Genomic DNA, 25,346 nt, shown 5'->3' with positions numbered 1-25,346 from the left:
CACAGTTCTCAGAGGCTCTTGTCAGGCCAGCCAAGTGAGGAATGCCCAGGACACTCAGTGTGAACAGTGACAGAAGTAGCGAGAGTGCAGCAGTGCCCTTGGTTCCTCTAGGTCGGTCTTCACCTGTGCACTAACAGTGGGTTTTTTTTTTCCTCTTGATCACAGTATGCAACTGATTATAAAGTCGTGACCCACAACAGCAGCTCTGGAAATGTAACCCATGAAAAGGTAAAGCTTTTTATAAGGTCACTTGTAAAAATATGTCTAAAACAAATCTTATTTCTTCTTTGAAGGAACATACAGGATGTGGGCTGAAAACTTTGGGGTTTGAATGAGCTATTGGAGCGAACAGGTTAGGTTTGCTCCTTTGGTTATTTACCAACATGGCCAAATACCATGTTGCTCTCAAAGCACTATAATCCTCAGAGGATCCGTAAAACATTTTGTTTGTTGATTTATTTGTTGTTTGTTTGTTTGAAACAGGGTCTCGCTCTGTTGCCCAGGCTGGAGTGCAGTGGTGTGATCATGGCTCACTGCACTGAACTCTTGGCCTCAAGTGATCCTCCTGCCTCAGTCTCCCGAGTAGCTGGGACTACAGACGTGTGCCACCATGCTCGACTAATATTTTTTTTTTTTAATTTTATGTTTTGTAGAGACAAGAGTTTCACCATGTTGTCAAGGCTGGCCTTGAACTCCTGGCTTCACATAATCCTCCCACCTTTGCCTCCCAAAGTGCTGGGATTGTAAGTGTGAGCCTGTGCCTGACCCCAGAAAACATTTTATAAAACCTTTTCTACCATCTAGAAATGTAATTAATAAGTGATTTAAACTACCCCTATACCTATTACATTTTTTAAAAAATCAATATAAGGGAGAAATAAAAATAATTTCTAATAAAATAATCCATATTTTACCATGTAAATATACAACTATACTAGAAGACGTAATGAAGTTTACAGATACTTGCATTTACTTAGAATAAATAAATTGAGATTTAAAAGCAGTGAGATAGAAGGCAACTAAATATTGTAGGCACATTTTTTGCTATTTTTCTGCACATTTTGAAATACATGCTAAATAAATATTTTTGTATATGTATACAGAATTACCCCAAACGCAACAGCTACAAGTGCAGACCAACATTATGTCTCATACTAGTGACTTGGATATTATTCTAAAATGGCAAATAACACTTGTTGAAGTTCGGAACAAAATAAAGTCTCCCTTCAGTTTACATCCACTTGATATTCTTGGAAAATCCAGTGAATACTAAAACTATGCAGAAAAAATATTTATGGGTAAAATGGAGTTAATCCTAGCTCAGTGCATTTTAAACAGCTTTTTCTCCCTATATGACTGTCTGATAGGATGCTCTGAGGCCTGGGGGATGTAGGAAAGTCTGCATTTGGTTGCCTGAACATTTCAGAACGGATGGCATTCTTAGTACCCTGCCTACTATTTCCCAGTAAGACACCACAATCATTATGACAACCAAAGTGCCCACACACATTCCAAAAGTCCCCTAGTGAATGATATCCCCCTGTTCATAAATGTGAATCCAGTCAGTGGCTCCTGATTTTAAAAAATGGAGGTCACTTCACTCTGTCTGGCCAGAGGACGTGGCTGGACATCCAACTGGGCCCCTTCTGACAGGCCCTGGATTCCACAGCTGGGCTCACTGGGATGTGGGTGTCAGCTAGGCCTGCTTTCCAGGTAAGTGGTTCACTTCTGCATGCCACCCTCTTGGCACAGACACTTTCCGACGTTATTTCATTTGAGCTTAGGACAACCTGATCAGGTAGGATTTAGTACCCCCACTATAAATTACTTGAAATGATGGTCTTCCAAGGTTGATCAAGGCCATTTTGACCAGTTTAAAAAAAACTAATTGTTGCCCAGGTGCAGTGGCTTACGCCTATAATCAAAGCACTTTGGGAGGCCAAGAAGGGAGGACTGCTTGAGCCCAGGAGTTCATGACCAGCCTGGGCAACACAGCAAGACCCCATCGCTACAAAAACTAAAAATTAAATAAAAGTTAGCCAGGCATGGTGGCACATGTCCATAGTCTCAGCTACTTGGGAGGCCAAGGTAGGAGGATTGCTTGACCCTGGGAGGTCAATGCTGCAGTGAGTCATGATCGTGCCACTGCACTCCAGCCTGGGCAACAGAGCAAAATTATGTCTAAATAAATAAATAGAAAGAAACCAAGAGTGATGAGTAAATGCTAGAACACTAATTGTCTCTTCAATAACTTTAAGTTTTGGCAAATATGGCTGCTGTGACTTCTCCACTGGAAATACTGGTTACCTGTGAGCATCCACCTCAGCTGACATACACTTGCCTTCACTGTAAATTTCACCCAGGCATTTAAGGAGTCAGGCTTTAAGAAAGAGGCTGGTGCAGTGGTTCACACCTGTAATCCCAGCACTTTGGGAGGCCAAGGCAGGCAGATCACCTGAAGTCAGGAGTTCCCAGCCTGGCCAACATGGTGAAACCCCGTCTCTACTAAGAATATAAAAATTAGCCAGGCGTGGTGGTGGGCACCTGTAATCCCAGCTACTTGGGAGGCTGAGGCAGGTGAATCACTTGAACACAGGAGGTGGAGGTTGCAGTGAGCCGAGATTCTGCCACTGCACGCCAGCCTGGGCAACAGAGCGAGACTCTGTCTCAAAAAAATAAATAAAAGAAAAAAAAAAAGAAAGAGGAGCAGTGTGTCCTCGCTGGTTCCAGGCTTTCCTAAACCCTGTGGCAAGAAGACTGTGTAAAGGCATAGCAGGTGTGGGCCTTGTCCCCAAGGTTGGGATATTGGTGACAGAATGAAAAGTCAAGGGCCTAGCCAGGCATGGTGACTCACGCTTGTAATCTCAATGACTCAGAGGCTGAGGTGGGAGGATTGCTTGAAGCCAGAAATTTGAGACCAGCCTGGGCAACATAGATACGTATCTAAAAAAAAAGTTTTTTTTTCTATACTAGCCAAGTATGGTGGCATGTGCCTGTAGTACTAGCTACTTGGGAGGCTGAAGTAGGAGGATCCGTTGAGCCAAGGAGTTTAAGATTACTGTACTCTAGACAGCAACAGAGGGAGACCTTGTCTCTAAAAAGAATTAAATCAATCAAGGACCCAGAGGCTCAAGGACACTTGGAAGGGTGCCTCTGACCTGTGGCTCTATCTTCCATGGCCACTTTGATCCCACGTAATAACTTGCCACAGACACACTCCTCCTAGGCTTTAGTTGAATCATTAATTCATTAAACAGTGATTTATTTGGCCACAGCCAGGTGCCCTTCCCAGGTGCTGGACTCCAGTAGTGCTCAATACAGTCAAAGCCCTGCTCTTACAAAACTCATGTTCTAGTGGAGGGAATCATGTAATAAATAAGTATATGTCAGCCAGTGATAGGCACCAAGAAGAACATTAAAGCAGGGCAAATAGATAGGAAGAGTGTGTTTGTGTTTGTGTGTGTGTGTCTGTGGTGATGGGTACTATTTTAGCAGGGTGGTCAGGGCGGTCTTCTGATCAGGTGAGGGAGGAGCTATGGGGAGATGTGGGGGAAAAGTGATGTAGGCAGCAGGAACAGAATCTGCAAAATCCCAGGGAGACTGGCCAGGATGCAACTCTGGTTGTTTGTAGTCCCCTAGCCCCATTCAATGCTAAGTTTGCCCAGGTGTGCAGCCAGCATACCTTGCTCCAAACCCACCTGCCACCAGCCTCCTCTACGGAAAGGGAGTCATTTCATTGGAAAAATTATTGTAATTGTCCTCAAATCTGAGAGTTGGTTCGAAAGCTGGAACTGCCTGACCTCAAACACCACATTTTAGAATTGCAGACCTGCTAAAACCAGCTCTCTTAATTGTTAAAACAATTTTCTTACTGATTTAAGAAATTGAATAATAAATGTGCATAGTTTGGGGGTACATGTGATAATGTAATACATTAATATAATTTGTAAAGATCAAATCAGTGTACTTGTGATGTCCATCACCTTAAACATTTGTCTTTTCTTTGTGATAGAAATATTACAATTATTCTAGCTATTTTGAAATGTACAGTAAATTATTGTAAAATATAGTCACCCTACTGAAATATCAAACACTAAGTGTATTTCTTCTATCAACCTGTACGTTTGTATCCATTAATCAACTTCTCTTTGTCCCCTTTCCCCCCTACACCTCCTGGCCTCTAGTAACCACCAATCTACTCTTTGTCTTCATGAGATCCACTTTTTTAGCTCCCACATATGAGAACATGTGATATTAAAACCAACTTTCAAATAATAATTGAATTTTCTGGTTTAATTGAATCTTGACCCTTAATTCCAGTTAGGACTTGGGACATTATCAAAAAGCGTGAGTTGACAGCCCCAAGGTCATCACCAGGTGTTAGCCATCCAGCTCATAGAATCCTAGTAGGCCAGTAGCAGAGCCAGCAATAAATCCCCCAAATCATCTCTCTCCCCCAGCTTTCAGCTATACCCACCGCACCCAGCTTCAATAAGTCAAGTCCCAGGAGAGAGTAGTGATAGTCAGAAGTCTTGGCCAGGTGCAGTGGCTCACACCTGTAATAATAACACTTTGAGAGACTGAATTGGGAAAATCACTTAAGCCCAGGAGTTTGAGACCGGTTTGGGCAATTTAGGGAGATCCCATCTCTACAAAATAAATAAATAAACCTAGCCTGGCATGGTGGCACATGCTTGTAGTCCCAGCTACTCAGGAGGCTGAGGTAAGAGGATTGCTTAGACCCTGGAGATCAAGGCTGCAGTGAGCCATGTTCATGCCACTGCACTTCAGCCTGGATGACAGGGTATAACCCTGTCTCCAAAAAAATAAATAAATAAAAACAGTGGTCTTATTGTCTATGGAATTAAAATAACATTTTAAGAGGAAGACACTCCAGACAGAGTGAGCCTAGAATGATCTCCAAGATATTCCATTAATATAATAATAGTTCTTGTTGGTTTTCATTTGCCTGACACAGTCTAAGTACTTTACATATATTAACATATTTAATCTTCATAGCAACTTTACATATTAGCTATTGTGACTATCTCCATTTTATAAATGGGGAACTGAGTCACAAAGAGGTTAAGTAACTTACCTAGACTCCCACAACTAGGAAGTAGTGAAAGTCAGGCTCCAAAGCCAATGCTCCTTAATTACTATTGCCGCTGCTCCTCTATAAGTGATATCTATCAACATAAACAAAAGCGCCCTATACGGTGATCATTGTCCTCACAATGAAAAGTTGGAAGAGAGGCCAGGCGTGGTGGCTCACGCCTGTAAACCCAGCACTTTGGAAGTGCTGAGGCGGGCAGATCACCTGAGGTCGGGAGTTCCAGACCAGCCTGACCAACATGGAGAAACCCACATGGAGAAACCCCTTCTCTACTAAAAATACAAAATTAGCTGGGCGTGGTGGCGCATGCCTGTAATCCCAGGTACTTGGGAGGCTGAGGCAGGAGAATCACTTGAACCCAGGAGGTGGAGGTTGTGGTGAGCTGAGATCACCCCATTGCACTCCAGCCTGGGGAACAAGAGCGAAACTCTGTCTCAAAAAAAAAAAAAAGAAAGAAAGAAAGAAAGAAAGAAAAGAAAAGTTGGAAGGAAATGAAAAGCTACTCCATCACAATTTTTATGATATATATGAATCCATGGCTTTTGGTACATTTCATGTGAATCACACCAGCCACCTACATGTCTCCAGTTAATTTGGAAATTAGAAAAGTATCTAGAAAGAAATTTGTGATGATTTTGAGTACCTATCATTTGCCAGACACTTGGGCTAGGGCCCAGCCTTTGCGCTCAAGCTGCAAGGGCTAGGGAACACCAACGATTATTTCATAACGTGTTGCTGGGATAAAATGTTTGTCTAATATATGCTTGCAGTAAGGAGATTCAGCATTGCTGGAAAAAATTAAGAATACAGTATTTCTATGCATTTTAAGTCAGTGATTTGGGAAAGAGTATCCTGAAAAAGTCCATGTTGATCATGAAAATCTTCTGTGAAGTTTGTCGGCTAGGAGGTCACTGTAAGAGCCTCACAACAAAACTCTGTGGACATTTAGGAGTCAAAGTTACAGTCACTGATTTGTTATCTGAAGAAAATTTTTTTTTTTTTTTTTTTTTTGAGCCGGAGTCTCGCTCTGTCGCCCAGGCTGGAGTGCAATGGCATGATCTCAGCTCACTGCAACCTATGCCTCCTGGGTTCAAGTGATTCTCCTGCCTCAGCCTCCCAAGTAGCTGGAATTACAGGCACCTGCCACCATGCCCAGCTAATTTTTGTGTTTTTAGTATAGACAGGGTTTCACCATGTTGGTCAGGCTGGTCTCAAACTCCTGACTTCAGGTGATCCACTCGCCTTGGCCTCCCAAAGTGCTGGGATTACAGGTGTGAGCCACCGTGACCAGCCTGAAGGAACTTTTGACTAACCAGCTCTTCTTTTAAAAGCAGCCCTTTGAGGTGGCTGTCCAACCCCTACTTGAATATATCCCCATGACAGGGAGCCCACTACCTTCCACTTTAACCTATGCCATTTTAGGCAGCTTTCAGAGTTAACTAGAAGAAATTTTTGCTTGTTGGCTTTCTGTATCCTCAGACTACATCTCCCCTTAAGTTTCCTACCCCTTTATTTGCAGAATTGCTAATTGTTAAAGAAAATACAAGCTTTTTCTCGTTCTGGGTACAGTGTTTCAGTCTGGTGGGGACACCAAGCAAATACATCTTTAATTCTCACTCATCTGTTGTAAACTTGTTCTATCCTCTCTGATCCTGCAGATCCCCATAGGCACTGAGATAGAAGGGATGAACATTTTAGGATTGGTCCTGTTTGCTCTGGTGTTAGGAGTGGCCTTAAAGAAACTAGGCTCCGAAGGAGAAGACCTCATCCGTTTCTTCAATTCCCTCAACGAGGCGACGATGGTGCTGGTGTCCTGGATTATGTGGTGAGTGCTGCTTTGCTGCCTACTCTCTCTCTCCTTCCTCCTGCCATCCAGAAAAGAGTCCACCTTGCTGTTCTAGGTACCTGTGTGGGGCCACCTGGCACAATGCTGTGTATGTGGTTGATGCACCACGAGCCAGGCTTGGTGCAGGGGATGATGGAAGTGGAGACAGTTTCTCCTCTTGTCCAGGACCTCAGAGAGCCAGGCATGCACCACACTTACCAGTCACTTCCTCAGTGTCCACACTGACCCCTTGGTGTTTCCATCACCGGGATCTGTTTATGGGTTCCTACCACCACCCAGTTCATGTGGGTTGCCCATGTCATCTTGTGGGAAAGTGAATTCCATTAGTTTGCTATCTGTTGCATGAAATAAGGTTCATTTATCTGAAAATGATAGACTTGAAGCTTCAAAGGGACCCTTTACTATAGTAGTTCACAGCATAGAGGACAAGGACAAGTCCATTTTCACCCCATGCATATATAAAGTTGGAATGCTCTTCTTTTATGTAGGCTTTTTTTCTGAAACAGAGTTTTGCTCTTATTGCCCAGGATGGAGCACAGCGGCGCGATCTCGGCTCCCTGCAACCTCTACCTTCTGGGTTCAAGCGATTCTCCTGCCTCAGCCTCCCGAGAAGCTGGGATTACAGGCGTCCGCCACCATACCCAGCTAATTTTTTTTTTTTTAGTAGAGACGGGGTTTCACCATGTTGGCCAAGCTGGTCTCAAACTCCTGACCTCAGGTGATCTACCCGCCTCAGCCTCCCAAACTGCTGGAATTACAGGTGTGAGCCACTGCGCCTGGCCCTTTTATGTAGGCTTTTAATTTGTAAATGTTTCTTTGTGTGATATCAATGAAAGCATGATTGTTAAGTAACAGTTCTTAGATTATTTGCTAAAAGGTAAAAATTTGACCAGCTCCCTCACTCCAAAATCATACCAATTCCAGTATCAATCTCTCATAAGCTTTATCCTGCTGTTTTACCCAAACCAGACCTCTGTGGCTTCTACCTAACATTTTTCTTTGAGACGGAGCCTCTCTCTGTTGCCCAGGCTAGAGGGCAGTGATGTGATCTCGGTTCACTACAACCTCCGCCTCCTGGGTTCAAGCAATTCTCCTGCCTCAGCCTCCCGAGTAGCTGGGATTACAGGCACCTGCCACCATGCCCGGCTAATTTTTGTATTTTTAGTAGAGACAGGGTTTCATCATGTTGGCCAGGCTGGTCTCTAACTCCTGACCTCAGGCGATCCGCCTGCCTCAGCCTCCCAAAGTGCTGAGATTACAGGCATGAGCCACTGCACCCAGCCACTTCTACTTGTTTTTTTGTTTTGTTTTTTTGTTTTTTTGAGACAGAGTCTTGCTCTGTCACCCAGGCTGGAGTGCAGTGGTGCGATCTCGGCTCACTGCAAGCTCCACCTCCCGGGTTCAAGCCATTCTCCTGCCCCAGCCTCCTGAGTAGCTGGGATTACAGATGACCGCCACCACGCCCAGCTAATTTTTTGTATTTTTAGTAGAGACAGGGTTTCACCATGTTAGCCACGATGGTCTCCATCTCCTGACCTCGTGATCTGCCCGCCTCAGCCTCCCAAAGTGCTGGGATTACAGGCATGAGCCACCGCGCCCAGCCTACTTAATTGTTAAGAACTAGTTTCTCCTTCCATGCACAAAGCATTTTCCTTATTTTCAACCCTGAAAGATCCCAGAACTTCTCTCTCTCAGGTAGTGCTGGATGACAGCTGGACTGATTTTAGAAGTTTGAAATTGAATGGGAGGCTAAGTTTAGACCCCCTACCAGTGATATTTGTCTTGTTCAATCTGAAAATTCCAGAGCCTGACTCTATCACTGCCAATGCCATTTCATGTGATTGTTGTTCTAGGGAGAGAACTGATATTTTCAGAAAAGAAAAGGTATTTAGATGTCAAGTTCTTTTCTTGGCTTTTTTTAAGTCTAAAATATTAATATTTTCCAAAGTTTAGACTAAAAAAAAGAAATTGGGGCAGGCGCAGTGGCTCATGCCTGTAATCCCAGCACTTTGGGAGGCCAATGCCAGAGTATTGCTTGAGCTCAGGAGTTCAAGACCAGCCTGGGCAACAAAGTGAGGCCCTATCTCTACAAAATATAAACAATTAAATTAAATTTAAAAGTAAAAAAACTGATTGTATTAGTCCGTTCTCACACTGCTATAAAGAAATACCTGAAACTGGGTAATTTATAATGAAGAGAGGTTTAATTGGCTCACAGTTCTACAGGCTATACAGGAAGCATGGCTGGGAAGGCCTCAGGAAACTTACAAGCATGGCAGAAGGCGAAGGGGAAGCAGGCATGTCTTCACATGGCCAGAGCAGGAGGAAGAAAGACAGGGGGAAGGTGGGGGATTACAATTCAATATGAGATTTGGGTGAGGACATAAATCCAAACCATATCACTGATACGTCCATGTTAGGACATCTGCATTTTGTTTTGTTTTGTTTGTTTTTGAGACGGAGTTTCACTCTTGTTGCCCAGACTGCAGTGCAATGGCACAATTTCGGCTCACCACAACCTCCACCTCCCAGGTTCAAGCGATTCTCCTGCCTCAGCCTCCCGAGAAGCTGGGATTACAGGCATGCGCCACCACGTCCAGCTAATTTTGTATTTTTAGTAGAGACAGGGTTTCTCCATGTTGGTCAGGCTGGTCCCAAACTCCCGACCTCAGGTGATCCGCCCACCTTGGCCTCCCAAAGTGCTAGGATTACAGGCATGAGCCATAGCGCCCGGCTGGACATTTGCTTTTAATCTGGAAACCAGTTTAGTCATTCCTTCAATTTGATGTACCAGTCACATAAGCAGGTATTCAGTAAGGCAGATCCTGCTGAATGTCTAACTGCAGCAAGAGAGCGAGAGACCTGTTGCTCAGAAATGCATATTACACAGAATTGAAGTTTAAAATGCCTTAACTAGTTAAGGGATCTCAACCAAGTATGGGAGGCATTGTCAGTATTACCGCTTTCTGCAATCTTTCTTTTACTAACTACCCACTCCAAAACCCTAGTACCTGCCTACCCTACACTATTCACAGAAATAACTTTCAGATGTATTAAACCCAGAGTCAGCCAACTTTGCAAGCCACATGCTCTCTATTGCAACTACCCAACTCTGCCACTGTAGGAGAAAAGTACCTATTCACAATTTGTAAATGAAAGAGCATGACTGTGTTCCAACAAAACTTTATTTACAAAAACTCACGCTGCTAACTCCTGGATTAAACTAACCAGGGAGAAAGGAAGAAAAGAAGGAAAGAAAGAGAGGAGTCTTCTAAAAATATTAGAAGAAAATATAGAGGCAGGGAAAGTCTTCCTAAACAAGATATAAAAAGCAAAAGCCATAAAAAGCTGCTAAACTTAACCACATCAAAATATAAAAAGTCTGCATGCAAAAGATACTTTGAACAAAGTTAAAAGTCAAGACATTCATTTCTAAAAATTGATATATATATTTGCATACTGCATATATAGAAAAAAAAGAGTTCTGATTACTGAAAAAGAAAAATCACTGAACAAACCATCAGAAAATAGACAAAGTATGTGAAACCTGAATGACCAGTAAACATTTTAAGGGATGCTCAACCTCATTAGAAATAAGGGAAATGAAAATTTGGTTTTATCAGGCATTGATAATGGTGAGGGTGAGGTTTCTCAACCATGACACTATTGACATTTTGGGCTGATCAGTCTTTGTGGGAGGCTGTCTCATGACTGTAGGATGTTTAGCACCATCCTGGCCCCCACCTGCATGATGCCACTAGCACCATGCCCCAAAAGTTATGACAACCAAACTGTCTTCCAGACAAAATCATCCCTGGATAAGAACCACTGTTGCAGAGGGAAGATTATTCTCCTGGACTGCTGGTGGGAATGTGATATGGAATAACCACTTTGGAGAACAAAGTGGCAGTATCTACTGAAATTTAAAATATGCACATCCTATAACTTAGCAGTTCACTTCTTAGCATCTCTACCTAGAGAACAAAGGCATGTGGTTACCAAAAAGTATGTTTGCAGTGTCGTTTGTAATGATAAATCTGGGAACAACTTAAACATCCACCAACAGGACGATGACAAAATAACCTATGGTATTTCCATTCTGAAGATAATATTTAAAGACAATGAGGTAAAGGTGGAAACAACCCAAATGTCCATCATTGGATGAATGGATAAACAAAATGAGATAGAGACATACAACAGAATATTATTCAGCCTTAGAAAGGAGTACAGTTCTAGCTCATGCTCCAATGTGGATGAAGCCCGAAGACATCATAAGTGGAATAACCTAGACACAAAAGGACAAATACTGTATGATTCCACCTTTGTGTACCTAGAATAGTCAAATTCAGAGAGACAAGAAGTAGAACAGTGATTCTCAGGAACTGTGAGGAGGGGAAAGTAGGCTGTTATGTTTAATGATTTCAAAGTTTGGGATGATGGAAAAGTTCTGGATTTGGATAGTGATGATAGTTGCACAAGAATGTGAATGAACTTCATGCCACTGAACTCTACACTTAAAAATGGTTAAGATGGTAAATTTTATGTATATTTTACCACGTTAAAAAATGAATGGGGTAGATTTCTATGTATTGATATGAAAAGATTTCAAAGATGTAATATAGGGTGAAAAAGAAAAAAACACACAGATTTAAATACATACCTATGTATCTAATTGCATAGGAGGTAGGAGTGGCTATTTGAGGAGGATCCTGGCTTGAGGATGGTACTTAAAGAGGATTTTGGTGTCATCTACGTTTTAATTTTTTGAAAGGAGAATGTATTCATGTATTACTATCGGGTTTTTAATTAATAATTACTGCTTAGAATATCTCTAGAAAGAAAACTCAAGAAACCAGTGACATTATCTCCAGGGAGGGGAAATCTGGGTGCTTGGGAGACAGATGAGAGGGAGACTTCACTCTATTCACTCTTTTGTACCCCTTGAAATTTGAACTATGTGACATTATTACCTACGCAATTAAAATTTACAAATAAAGTCAGCAGTTAGAAAATTCTTCCTGAATTTATATTAATTCAAAACAACTGACTTTTGTTCTTTGTAGCTCCCACAGTCCATTCCTTCCCATCCTGCCTTTAAAAAACTCTCACGCTCCAGGCGTGTTCCCAGAGTGTCATTGTTAATGACTTTTTCCCACGGAATCATGTTGTCTAAGCCACAAAGAATTTAAAACTTCACAAAAGTCCTAGCTTTGGCTCAATTTTCTATCACGGCCACTCTGTGAAATAGGTGTTGGTCTTTTGTGTTTCTAAGTTCTCAGAACAAGCCTGAGCAAAGCCAAAAGTCAGGCTCACAGTCCTGGAGGCTTTGATCTCGATTTCCTTGCCTTTCCTCCTGGGAATCCCTGTGACTGGTAGCATCCTTCTGTTAAGGACATACTGTATCCAAGGGGAAAGACATCTGGGTTCTGGTCCTGACTCTGTTACCCTTGGTGAGTGGTCATCCTCATTTTACCCAGTCTCACAGGCTGTAAAATGGGGATGGTATAACCCTGACCGTTTCGGTTCCTCAGGGTTATCCCAGGGAGAGATGAAGACGGCCTGGTTGAAAGTCCCTGCATTCTGCCTCAGGAAGGACCAGCATCTCTCACCCCAGCTTTATCCCCTACTGATGAGTACCCTGTGCTTGTGCCCTAGGTACGTACCTGTGGGCATCATGTTCCTTGTTGGAAGCAAGATCGTGGAAATGAAAGACATCATCGTGCTGGTGACCAGCCTGGGGAAATACATCTTCGCATCTATACTGGGCCATGTTATTCATGGAGGAATTGTTCTGCCACTTATTTATTTTGTTTTCACACGAAAAAACCCATTCAGATTCCTCCTGGGCCTCCTCGCCCCATTTGCGACAGCATTTGCTACCTGCTCCAGGTGAGTGGGTTTTGGGTCTCTTCACTGCTCTGAGCCATATTAACATGGAACCAGGTGAGCCCAGTGGTAGATGCACAACCAGTGTCTTGACATACTTTAATTCCTGGAAAATTCTAAATAGGTCTTCTGTTATTTTTTTATTTTTTCTTCTTTAAGAGACAGGATCTTCCCGTGATTGCCCAGGCTGGTCTCGAACTCCTGGGCTCAAGTGATCCTCCCACCTCGGCCTTCCAAATAGCTGGGATTACAGGCATGCACAGCCACACCAAGCCTCACATGATTTCTTAAAATGACCAGCCCCAAAGCTTTTCTGTATTCCCCTGGGGTGGGTTTCTGTTTCATTTACTATTCTACTGAAGTTACCTCATTCTCTTCTCCCTCTTGCTCCTTAGAGGTCAGCAGATCATTAGTTAGCCCAGCTGCGGGTCCCTCACCCTAATTAGGAAGACCTTTCCCTGAGTAAAAGAAGGCAGCCCACCTAACTCAAAATGCATTGCAGGGAAGTTTCTAGAATGGTTCCTGCCCAATTCTCCCTCTCTGGACATGTGAATTAGAAAACGAGTCTGAGGCACCGTGGTGAGGGATGGATGCTTAGCCCTTTAGGAGTCCACGATAGTGTGGGATTGTCTAATTTGGCACAAGAGATGCATCCTGTCATTCACTGGAAAACCTTCAAAAAAAAAAAAAACACTGGGTTTTCCAAATATGTTAAAACTTTCAAAGGATGGCAGCACGTCGTTTCATTCACACATTTAGTTTTGCCTCTACTGCTCGCTTCCTCCCAATCTGGATGGCTATTTATATAACACAGAGGTGGGAGTTAAAAAAAAAAAAAAATTAGGGAAGGAAGTTCCTCTGGCCTAGACAAAAACCTGTTTCTCAGCTGCTCCAACTAACCTCTGCAGAGCCTGCAAAGCCAGCTAGAGGGAGCAGGTACTGTTCTTATGGTTATCTACTTAGTTATTCTTTCCAAGCTCACAGAGCCATTTCTGGGTTTTGGCCTAAAAGAAAAAAAAATCATAGTTTACCATTTACTTTTGGGAGGGGAGCACTCAAGAGAGGAGATGCACATGTAGAGAAACTAGTTGTTTGTTCTCTTGGGAACGTTTTGCACTGGGAGGCAATGTGCAGTTCTTAAGAAACTTGGAACACGTGAATCCAAGTAAATGACAGAATAGGTAAATGAAGGCAGTCATATTTTAAGTATCTTGGGAGTTGCCAAAGCCTCGTGTTGTGACAGAAGTTTTAAAGTGATCCTGTTTTTTCCCTTATTTCAAGAGAAGAAAGCCAGAAACGAAGATGGTGCTAATTGCTCTGTTCTGGGGTCTGAGACAAGACACATGTTAGCCTGCCTCGGACTGTTGTCATGTCTGGCGGTTTGTTTTTCCCATTTCTAGCTCAGCGACCCTTCCCTCTATGATGAAGTGCATTGAAGAGAACAATGGTGTGGACAAGAGGATCAGCAGGTTTATTCTCCCCATCGGGGCCACCGTGAACATGGACGGAGCAGCCATCTTCCAGTGTGTGGCCGCGGTGTTCATTGCGCAACTCAACAACGTAGAGCTCAACGCAGGACAGATTTTCACCATTCTGTAAGTTCCTCATTCTTTCCCTGGCTCAAAACTGAAGGCTTTTCTTGTGATTTCCTTTGAAAAACCAATCTCACCACAACTTGGTGTCTCGTTCATAAAATGAGGACAGTGGGGATTCATTACTTGAAGAGCGTGTGTTGACTCTCAAGGGTGTAGCCAGCAGAGCCTATGGTGGGGTGGTTTTTAGTTTCCAGCCACATTGCAGCTGCATGGTCTGCATTTCTCTGTGTCCACTCCACGCTCTATGTTAATGGCTGGCCCTGCTCTGCCGTCCCTTAGAGTGACTGCCACAGCGTCCAGTGTTGGAGCAGCAGGCGTGCCAGCTGGAGGGGTCCTCACCATTGCCATTATCCTGGAGGCCATTGGGCTGCCTACTCATGACCTGCCTCTGATCCTGGCTGTGGACTGGATTGTGTAAGTAACAAGTCCTGAGAACACCAAAAAGAGTCTGCACTGAGTTCCCTAGGAGCTTAGCACTGCTGGGCCTGGGCCATGCAGAGAAACTTCAGACACACTCCAGCCTTGTGAAGGAGGCTACAGTGGAGCTAAAAGGGCAAGATTTAGAGCTAGGAAAAATTAAACAATATGAGAGTCACATGCCCCCAAACATCCAGGAATGACCATGAGATGTCATTACCAAGAACTTGCTCAGAGCATCCAGTAAAGCAGGGGTCCACAGCTGAGGCCCTCAGTGCAGGCCCAAGGGACACAAGGGTCTATGGAGTTGTTGACTGCACAGGAGTAATAAGTCGATGGAGCAGTGATCTTTTGGGAATGATTGTCCCTGGCCTGGAAAATTCTAAGGAGTGATTTCTGTGAGGGGAGGGAGGATGAACCATGCTGATGTGAGTGACTTGGGCTTGGGCTCAGCAGAGGAGGAGGTAGGGAAGAAGGTGTGATCCAGACCACATCTCTGGGGCTGCTGTGAAGACACAAAACAGTTTCTGTGCATGGATTCCTTGAGTCACATGATACCTTTTGCAGGCATGAATAATACCTATTTTATAGGGAAGGCTGGCTGAGGTACTAAAGTTGAGACAGTAGAGCCTGTGGGTAAGAAAATGAGCCCTGGAGCCCACGTGCCTGGATTGAAATCCCAGATTTGCCATCTAGTAGTTGTGTAATGTGCACTGTGTGTGCTTTGGTCTGCTCATCTGTAAAATGGGAATGATCATAGCACTCACACCAGGGTTGTGGGGAAGATTGAGCGAGTTAGCACGGGAACAGCACACAGAATAATGAGCACGTGGTAAAACATTCATGTCAGCAAAGAAAGACACTCCAGACCAGATTCGTCACAGGCAGGGCCTGGCACTGGGCTCGTGGACTGGCCTGCTGCAGGTGGGAATGGTGGTTTTTCCAACTTGAAGGGGCTTCTCAGAGCAATGAGGGTAAAATCTGCAAAAGAGACCTGCATTGTGCAGACACCTCATCAGAGGGAACTCCGTCCCTGAGCTGGCCAGCTGGACAGGACCAGAGCTGACAAAGGCCCCCTCTCCTTCCTCACCCAGCCACCTCCTGTGCATGGAGAAGAAGCATCAAAGAGGTGCTTGGCCAGGAACAGGGAAACAGGGCACCAAGCCGGCTGCCCAGTGGAGACCTGAAGTCACACAGGCCTGCCAGCCACCCCATCCCCTCTGATTCTGCAGACAGCAGGACCGCACTCTGCAGGGAGTCAGCTCCCCAGTGCCCACAGGGAAGACCACATTTTCCCCTCTCTTCAAAATATGCACAATACTTCCTCTGAGCTCCAGGGACAGGGGAATGGTATTGGCTAATCTATAACACAACAAACTAGCTTCTGGAAAGGATAGTGATATTTTCTTTGAGATGGTATTTATATTTGCCGATGGCAATGGAACACATATGAAGATTAACATCCGCAGTAAAGTAGCGTTGAAATGAGAAAAAGAAGGGAAACTCCCACAGTGTATTATTCAGTGGAAGAAAAGCTAGACACAAAACCGTATCCACACTATTATCCCAATATGTTTGTTTATTTGTTTACTTATTAGAGTCAGGGTCTTACTCTGTGGTCCAGGCTGGAGTGCAAGGCATCGTCATAGCTCACTGAAGCTTTGAACTCCTGGACTCAAGCAATCCCCCGACCTCAGCTTCCTGAGTAGCTAGGATTACAGGCACACTCTACCATGCCCAGCTAATTTGTTTATTTTTTGTAGAGATAGGATCTCACTATGTTGCCCAGGCTGGTCTCAAACTCCTGGCCTTAAACAGTCCTCCCACCTCAGCCTCCCAAATTGCTGGGATTACAGGCATGAGCCACTGTGCCTGGCTTATGTGTGATTTTTAATTATGGTGTCTAATACATATAAAATACATGTATAGAAAGGTGACTGGAAGGAAATAGATTAAAATGGGCATACAGATTCACTCAGTTGTGGACTAGGGGTGAGTGGCTTGTTTGCTTCTTTATGCTCTCTTTTATTCTTTCTATAAAAATAAAAAGTGTTTAAAGAAAATCAATTTAGAATAAGGTAAAGCCAATGCCTTAGAAGCATGCTCTCCAGGAAGCAACAGGGCCCCCTCACAATCACGACTTTCCCTCGGCATCCAGGCGGCCTGTGACAGGACCCGATCGCCTAGCAGTAGATATAATAGCTGCCTCTTCTTTTCCCACCAGGGACCGGACCACCACGGTGGTGAATGTGGAAGGGGATGCCCTGGGTGCGGGCATTCTCCACCACCTGAATCAGAAGGCAACAAAGAAAGGCGAGCAGGAACTTGCTGAGGTGAAAGTGGAAGCCATCCCCAACTGCAAGTCTGAGGAGGAGACATCGCCCCTGGTGACACACCAGAACCCCGCTGGCCCCGTGGCCAGTGCCCCAGAACTGGAATCCAAGGAGTCGGTTCTGTGATGGGGCTGGGCTTTGGGCTTGCCTGCCAGCAGTGATGTCCCACCCTGTTCACCCAGCCGCCAGTCATGGACACAGGGCACTGCCCTTGCCAACTTTTACCCTCCCAAGCAATGCTTTGGCCCAGTCGCTGGCCTGAGGCTTACCTCTCGGCACTGGCATTGGGCTCCCCAGCCGGAACTGGTTACCAAGGACAAGGACACTCTGACATTCGGCTTGATCCATGTCCAGGTGCAACTGTGTGTACACCAGGGATCTGTTTGGAAACAACCCCTTGAGCTGCCAGGCTCAAGAAATCATGGACTCACAGGGTCCTGTGTGGTTACATCTTGGAAAAAACGCAGATATATTTCACTCTCCCCGGTCAGCTCTGCATCAGGTGTTTTCTGAGCAAACCAAGGGGGTTTATAGTCATCTGTCGCATTGCCTCGAGTTGCAGTAATTGAAAAAATGCTCAAATTCTTAGCCATGGCTGGCCTTTGCTGAGCTGGGACTCAGGTGTTTAAAGAGTTTGTGCTATAGCTAGGTGTGGATAGCTTCTGATCCCTGGGTTCTGGGAGACTGCAGGTGCCGCACATTGTCAAGTTAGAAATACTCCAGGTGGGTGTTAGCACTGTGGGGGTCTCTGGTCCACAGCCTTAGGTAAACAACTTAGATTCTGAGGTCAAAGAAAAAAGGAGAGGGAATGCAGCCTTGTGGGGGAGAAGCAGGGCAGAGGGTTCTCTAATCTAATCAGGACAGGACAGGTTTCACACACAATTGTCCCAGTTCGCATCCCAGCCCTGGGGCACTTTTCTGCTTCCTTCCAGAGGCCTGGGCCTCTGACAACACTTTAGCTTTTTCTCCATTCACGCTGATTTGGCAGCAGGCCAGAGATGGGCCTCCTTCCCTGGGGAGGTGTGACGTAGTTATCACATTCAGGACCCTTGTTGATTTATCATCTATTATTTGAATTCAACTGGACACTCTGTAAAATGCTGCACTGCAGCAAAAACAAAACCACCACCACCCCAGAGAAAACCATGTACTAATTGGAGTGGGGTACCCCCATTCACAGGTTCCCAGGTCCCCTGGCTTTGGCTGATTTCAAAATATAGAGCCCTTTCTTGCCAGTACATCCAAGTTTAAAATTATCAGCGAAATGGTCCATGTTTTTCCAATTACCTGCTGACACGGTTCTAAGCTAAGTGTGGGGGAAGATCTGAGAGCGTGCTGTTTGTGGCTGTTGATGCATGTTCGTGATGTAACAAGTCCTGGGGCCTCACTTTACCCCATTTGTAAAATGGGGCTAATGTCACCTGCCTCTTACCTACCTCAGAGGGATTTGGTGAGGCAAACTGTTAATCTTCGAAAACGACCATTTCACTTCTTGGATATCAAGTGCTAACCCAGTATGTTCTTCTTTTTTATGTAAGGGACAGCTTTCTCCACAGAGTCCTTCTGCTGGTGAGGACAGCATTTCTGAACAGGGCTTTGTTCTCTATGTGCATTAGGACTTTTATCATGCCCTTGTTCTGTGTGTAGTTACTTGACAGCATCAAACGCAGCCTCTTCCTAATGTCCTTCAAGTTTTCATGAACTAGCAACCCCACCTTCCACCATGGTTCTGGGCGCCTGATTTTGCTGTGACTCCCAGACCCAGCCACTGTTTCTGCCACCCTGTAACAGGCCATTAAAGCTCCCCAGTGTTCAGCCTCCTTCACTCCCTTGTTTTCCCTGTTGCTATGTGTCACCTGGGCCCTACAGGCAGGGGCACATGCTTATGGATGTGTGTACCACTGAGATGAGAATGGGTAGATGGAACGGAGACCATCAAGCCACACCCCCTTCTTAAAACTGGGGACATGAGCCTGAGCAGAAAGGGTGAAGAAGAGCCATGGGACACAGAGTTGACCCAGCCAGGGGGAAAGCCCAGCTCTCTTTAAACCAGCTAAGCCATTCCAGTCTCCTATGAAGCCAAAAGGGACCAGGAACCGTGCAGAGGAAACTGGAAACTTTTCCCCGCTGGGTAGAGCATGTTGCTGATACTCTTCTGTTTTCAAGGGAAACAATCACATTGTTTGATTCCAAATGGCAAATGAACACTCACTATTTTTCAGGCTTCAGTAAATCTTTTTTTCTTCCTTCATATATATATACACAACACACACACACGTATATCTATACACACGTGTGTTGTGTGTGTGTGTTGTGTATGTGTGTGTGTGTGTGTGTGTGTGTGTGTGTGTATAGTTTTAGCTCCAAGCCAAGCAAGTTTGTGTTTGGATAGAGGTGAACTTAACTATTAACTACAAGTTGTATGCCTGTGGTATCTTGATTTTCCCATTTCTAAAGATGAATTTCACAAAGCCATAAAGCGTGAAATTAGAGCTGGACTTAAGACTCATTGGCCGACCATCCTGTGTCCTGGCCTGGCCCTGCAGTAAGAAGCGTGTCTGGGTCTGGAGAAGGGTGCTTCCGAGAGTGTACAGGTGGCCCTTCCCCTTGGAGGCGAGAAGAGAGAATGTGCCGTGTATCTTCCTAGCTTTCAGTCCACAGAGTCGGTAGACCAGGGGTTACCTGACTGGGGAAAATCTCACATCTCCTTGTCTGAAAACATTTCCCCTGCTGTTCTCTTTCTAACATGTTGTGGTAAATCTGTTCAGATACTGTTCATCTGACTGTTTTTGTACGTGTGACAATTGCCTTAAAACATAGCACAGTCCTCAGAAATGAATACAGTGTTTCCACTGGAATCTGCAGTTCCTTTATTCCCTTCTCGTGTGTTGAGGCGGCACTTGCTGATGGAGGAGCTGTTGCTCTTCTAGGAGATGTGGTTTGGGTGACGAAAGGGATTTGTTTTCCTTGCTCCATTCATCAGGCACGAGCCCCTAAGTCAGGGCAGGCATGCTCAGGGGGCAGTGCTACCGCCGGAGCTGCTGTTGCTGATCCTTTTGTGGCCACCTGCTTGCAACTGGGAAGCGTCAAGCTGCTCAGGGGCTTCCCACTCCACACCAGCAGGGTTCTTGTAAAAAGTGTGTGGTTTTGCCACATACCTCCATAAAGTTATGTCTTGTCAGAACGACTAGGTCAACAGGCCCTAACTGAGCATCTACTGTAAGGCAAGCATTAAGTAGGAACAACAGGAAGAAAGCCCCAGGCCCTAGAATTCTGGGAAAGTCCCTGAAAGAGAGCAGTTGTCCATGCCTCTACTATGGCACCACCACACCTCGCCCATGCTTTTATATAATCTTGTTTTCAATGACACCACATTCCAGCAACATTAGGGAATCTAGACACCTCTTATAACAGGAATTATCCTGCAAACAGAGTGGAAGCCTCTGAAGAAACAGATCCCCTCTCTGACCTGAACATTTCCAACTCTTCATATAATACAGGAACCGGTTTTCATTTCTGCGCAATCCCCAAAGGATGAGGAGAGAGTTCACACCGATCAGGGGCCTGATGGGGCCTGCTAGGAGTAACGATTTGGATTCTTACCCTGGAGTGTGGTTGCCTTGACTCTCTGTTGTGGAGAGTGTTTGGAGGTTGGGATTAGTACTTGATGAGTCAGTTTTCTGATGTAACCAGACCAAGAGGAGCAAATCTACACTCAAACCATCTCTTCCCTGGGGATCAGAAGGAGCGCTGATCTGATGAGCCACTTGAACCTGCTCACAGGAACTGTAAATTGTGTCTGAATAGCACAGGCGATGTAGCAGGGAGGACCATGGGCTGTCTGGGTTACACTCCCAGCTCTGCTGCTTGCTTGCTGCATGACCCTGGGCATGATAACCTCTCCATGGCTTAGTCTCATATTTAAAATTGGGAGACCGAGTGCAGTGGCTCACACCGTCATCCCAGCACTTTGGGAGGCCAAGGCAGGAGGATTGCTTGAGGCCAAGAGTTTGAGACCAGCCTGGGCAGCAAAACAAGACCCTGTCAATATAAAAAAAATTTAAAAATTAGCTGCACACCTATAGTCCCAACTACTCCAGAGGTTGGGGTAGGAGGATCACTTGAACCTGGGAGGTCAAAGCTGCAGCGAGCCATGATCATGCCATTGCAGTCTAGACTGGGTGACAGTGAGAGTCTGTTTCAAAATATATATATATATATATATTTTTAAAAAGTTTTTTGTAAAAAAAAAGAAAAGCCTTGGCTGAGCGCGGTGGCTCACACCTATAATCCCAGCACTTTGGGAGGCGAGGGTGGGAGGATCACTTGAGGTCAAGAGTTCAAGACCAGCCCGGCCAACATGGTGAAACCCCATCTCTACTAAAAATACAAAAATTCAGCCAGGTGGGGTGGCACGTGCCTGTAATCCCAACTACTTGGGAGGCTGAGGCAGGAGAATCACTGGAACCCGGGAGGCGGAGGTCTCAAAAAAAAAAAAAAGAGCCTTTTACCCAAACATGTATAACTGATGAAGTTCAACATTGTAAGTTAAAGTGTGGTCTGAATCTAGGCAACTGATTCTGTTTACACTGGCGGGGCTGCCTCAGCATGCAGTTCCGCAGGGCACCATTCATGTATTCTGTGCGAATGGAGCTTGCAGGAGTTGTGCGGTACATAGCCTTCCTGGCCATAACATGGCAGCCCTGAACTGTGGGGTCAGTTTCAGTTAAAAGCTTTGATTCTCAACTCAAACGTAAACATGTTGAATCTGTCTTCCCTATAAATTGTTTCCCTTTTAATAGTTATGGGCCAATCAGTTTCAAAGCAATAGGGTTGCAGTCTAGAGGAACTTCCTTAATCAGCTTCACTAGTCATGATTTTTCCATTTGTGGTGTTCCTCTAACAAAGCATCTGTGTTTGTGGCTATGCACTTTGTGGTATCAATGAACCTTTTCTCTCTCTAGTCCTCAGAGCACCCTGGGTTGGCTAGCTGGATTGCTCACATGCCTTCCTCACCTCCAAGCCCCTCTAAGAGAACCAATCTCATGACAAAAGCATGGCCCTGAGATCTTGTGAGTGGTAGCCCACTCCATTCAGTCCTTCCAGAAACACAGTACAACAATGGTCAGGCCTGAAAGAGCCCCGACGCCAAAGAGCACAGTGTTATAAACCCAACAAACTGATCTACAGGGGAGAAGTCAGTTTTGTAGTTTCCTTTAGGTGCGGGGAGAGTAGCCTGTGGAAGTGCTGGGAATGCTCTATTTCTTGATCTGGATGGGTGTTTGCTTTGTGATAATTCATTAAGCTATACACTTATGTGGCTTGTTTGCTTTTGGGGGATGGAGTCTCGCTCTCTCACCCAGGCTGGAGTACAGAGGTGCCATCTCGGTTCACTGCAACCTCCACCTCCCGGGCTCAAGTAATTCTCCCGCCTCAGCCTCCCGAGGAGCTGGGATTACAGGCTTGCTCCACCACACTCGGCTAATTTTTGTATTTTTTTTAGTATAGATGGGGTTTCGCCATGTTGGCCAGGGCTGGTCTAGAACTCCTAACCTCAAGTGATCTGCCGGCTTTGGCCTCCCAAAGTGCTGGGATTACAAGCCATTTATGTTTAGTAAGTGTACACTTTTACTTTTCACAAAGTGAGAAGAAAAAACCAGGGGTTTAGGAGCGGGGTGGTAATTAGGGCCCAATGGAAGACTCTCTGTAGCGGTTCCCAGTCACTTTGGATGACCATGTCTTTTCTTGGCTGTCCTGTGAGCCATCAGAAATTCTCTCAGCTAATTACACCTTGGTCATCTAGAGCAACGGTCAGCAAACTATGGCTCACAGGCCAAAGCCAGCCCACTGCCTGTTTCTGTATGGCCCATGGGTAGTGCCCCAGCACATTAGCAGCATGAGCCACAGAGGCCAAGCATGGGTGTTTCCCTCCACCCCTGTCAGGGCTGACTTGCCCATGAGGCACAGGACTCGCAGGACCTGAGGCCCACAATGCTTTTAGGGGCCCACAAAATTTTCTTTATTATTATTATTTTTTTGAAACAAGGTGTCGCTCTGTTGCCCAGGCTGGAGTACGGTAGCGTGATCACAGCTCACTGCAGCCTCCACCTTCTGGGCTAAAGCGATTGTCCCATCTTAGCCTCCCAAAGTGCTGAGATTACAGGCATGAGCCGCTGCTCCAGCCCTACAAAAATATTTTCATTTGCTTTTAAATCAGAAAAATGTCCCCAGGACATTGGGATGACGTGAACAGGTGGCTTGACACTCATAGCAGGGACGCATGGATGATTTTCCTATTATCAGTTTTTGGTCTGCAACAAAATGAGGTACTGAAATTCTGGCAAGTCTTTGCCGAGCCCTAGGATGACTTGGGCTTGTAGGGCTCCCCAGGGGAGCAGCCCCCATTAGCAGAACCTCCCCCCACACCCCACACCCCTACACACAGAGAAAGTGGGCATAGCAGGGTCTCTTCCTCAATAAAGTGCTAGCTGAGGAGTCACTTGTCCAGGAATCCCTGATCTCACCCATTTCCACTTCATTAAAGCACACTGAAAAGCATTAGCCTGATACATACAAGATACCTGATGTATACATATCCATGGAGATTTAAGAAAGAAAGCAACCATCAACTGCTAAAATACTTCCCTGGAAGCTCAGCTCTTCCATCAAAACCCAAATCCAATCTGTCCCTAAGAGTGAGAGTCAAGGACAAAAGCACACCCATTTTTAGCAAATCCGTGGCCTGCTGGGAACGTGAGTCATTGCCCCTGGGTACCCAGCACCACTTTATAAATATAGAAGATAGTATGAAGTGACAAATGAAGAACTTTAAAAATCTTTAGAGAACTGAATCGTTATCATTCCTTATTTCTAATGTTTTACTGTAGCGTTTTCCTTCAGATAAAATTCCCTGTGTTCCACAGTAGGCCGCATGATGGGAGCAGGACCATGAGAGAGTGAGCCGGATGCGCTCTGGGGCTGACTTGGTAGTAGCCGTGTGTCCTTGGGCCGGCCACTTCCCCTTCCTGGCCTTGTTTTCCTCATCTGTGAACTGCGGGGTTGGACTAGATGGTCCCTGAGTTCTAAGTCTCTTCTACTCCACTGCTGATAGAATGTGAAGGAAAATTGGAAAGGAAGACTTTCCAAGAGGGACAGCAGAACAGGAATAAGAGTCCACAGTGGCACTTTTCTTGCCTGTGGTTCCCAATCTGGATGCATATTACACTACTCTGGGAACCCTGAAAAATCCCATGCCCAGGCCATACCCGAAAGCAAATAACCAAAATTTCTGGGGGTGGGACCCAAGCACCAGTATTTTCAAAGCTGCCTAGGGGTTTCAGCCAAGGCTGACAACTGCTGGGTCAGCAGCACTGTGGGCAGCCTAGGAATTCTGCATTTAACAAGCTCCTGGCAAATACTTGGGCATGTGAGTGTTTGAGAATCACAGACCTAGTACCCTCAGCATCTGTGGGCACCCTGGTTCATGGTCTTTTCTGGAAAACTCCATTCTAGGTAATTTCCCAAAAGCCTCTAACTACAGTGGCCATGGATGACCTCATTTGAGGGGAAATCTACTCTTGTTTATACCCTGTCGGCCAAGGAGATGATCTTTCCCCAGACAAAACTGAAATGCAGGCCAGGCATAGCGGCTCACGCCTGTAATCCCAGCACTTTGGGAGGCTGAGGCAGGTGGATCACCTGAGGTCAGAAGTTCAAGGCCAGCCTGACCAACATGGTGAAACCCCATCTCTACAAAAATTAGCCAGGTGTGGTGGCGCATGCTTGTAGTCCCAACTACTCAGGAGGCTGAGACAGGAGAATTGCTTGAACCCAGGAGGCAGAGGTTGCAGTGAGCTGAGATCACACCATTGCACTCCAGCCTGGGCAACAGAGTGAGACTCTGTAAGTGCCTCTATTGGTGTCTTGCAATACAATGTCTCAAAAACAAAAAACAAACAAAAAAACTGCAATGCAATTCATACTCTGGTTGTTGTAACACGGACAATTACAGAATCATCATTTCCATTTTTCATCTTGCTGACTACCTGTGGTTCCATTAAGAATCAAGAATTCTTTTTCTTTTTTTTTTTTTTTGAGATGGAGTCTCGCTCTGTTGCCCAGGATGGAGTGGAGTGGCTCGATCTCGGCTCATT

General features: G+C 45.2%; 1 protein-coding gene across 2 annotated transcripts in view; it reads left to right on the top strand.

Moving 5' to 3' along the window:
* The window catches only part of SLC1A4 (solute carrier family 1 member 4), a 34,595-nt gene extending 14,544 nt beyond the window's left edge, over positions 1 to 20,051 (top strand). Inside the window, exons 3-8 of one of the 2 annotated variants that reach the window (XM_004029323.5) lie at positions 166 to 228; positions 6,775 to 6,941; positions 12,618 to 12,851; positions 14,249 to 14,443; positions 14,723 to 14,857; positions 17,085 to 20,051. In XM_004029323.5, the coding sequence (XP_004029372.3) occupies positions 166 to 228; positions 6,775 to 6,941; positions 12,618 to 12,851; positions 14,249 to 14,443; positions 14,723 to 14,857; positions 17,085 to 17,319 (1,029 nt within the window). In that variant the 3' untranslated portion in view covers positions 17,320 to 20,051. The remainder of the gene's footprint in view (positions 1 to 165; positions 229 to 6,774; positions 6,942 to 12,617; positions 12,852 to 14,248; positions 14,444 to 14,722; positions 14,858 to 17,084) is intronic. The other variant, XM_019021369.4, reaches the window with a different exon arrangement.
* The last annotated feature ends 5,295 nt before the right edge of the window (positions 20,052 to 25,346 follow it).

This window comes from Gorilla gorilla, chromosome 12, assembly GCF_029281585.2.
Source record: "Gorilla gorilla gorilla isolate KB3781 chromosome 12, NHGRI_mGorGor1-v2.1_pri, whole genome shotgun sequence".
NCBI lineage: Eukaryota > Metazoa > Chordata > Mammalia > Primates > Hominidae > Gorilla > Gorilla gorilla.
This window is presented reverse-complemented; position numbering and strand designations above follow the sequence as displayed.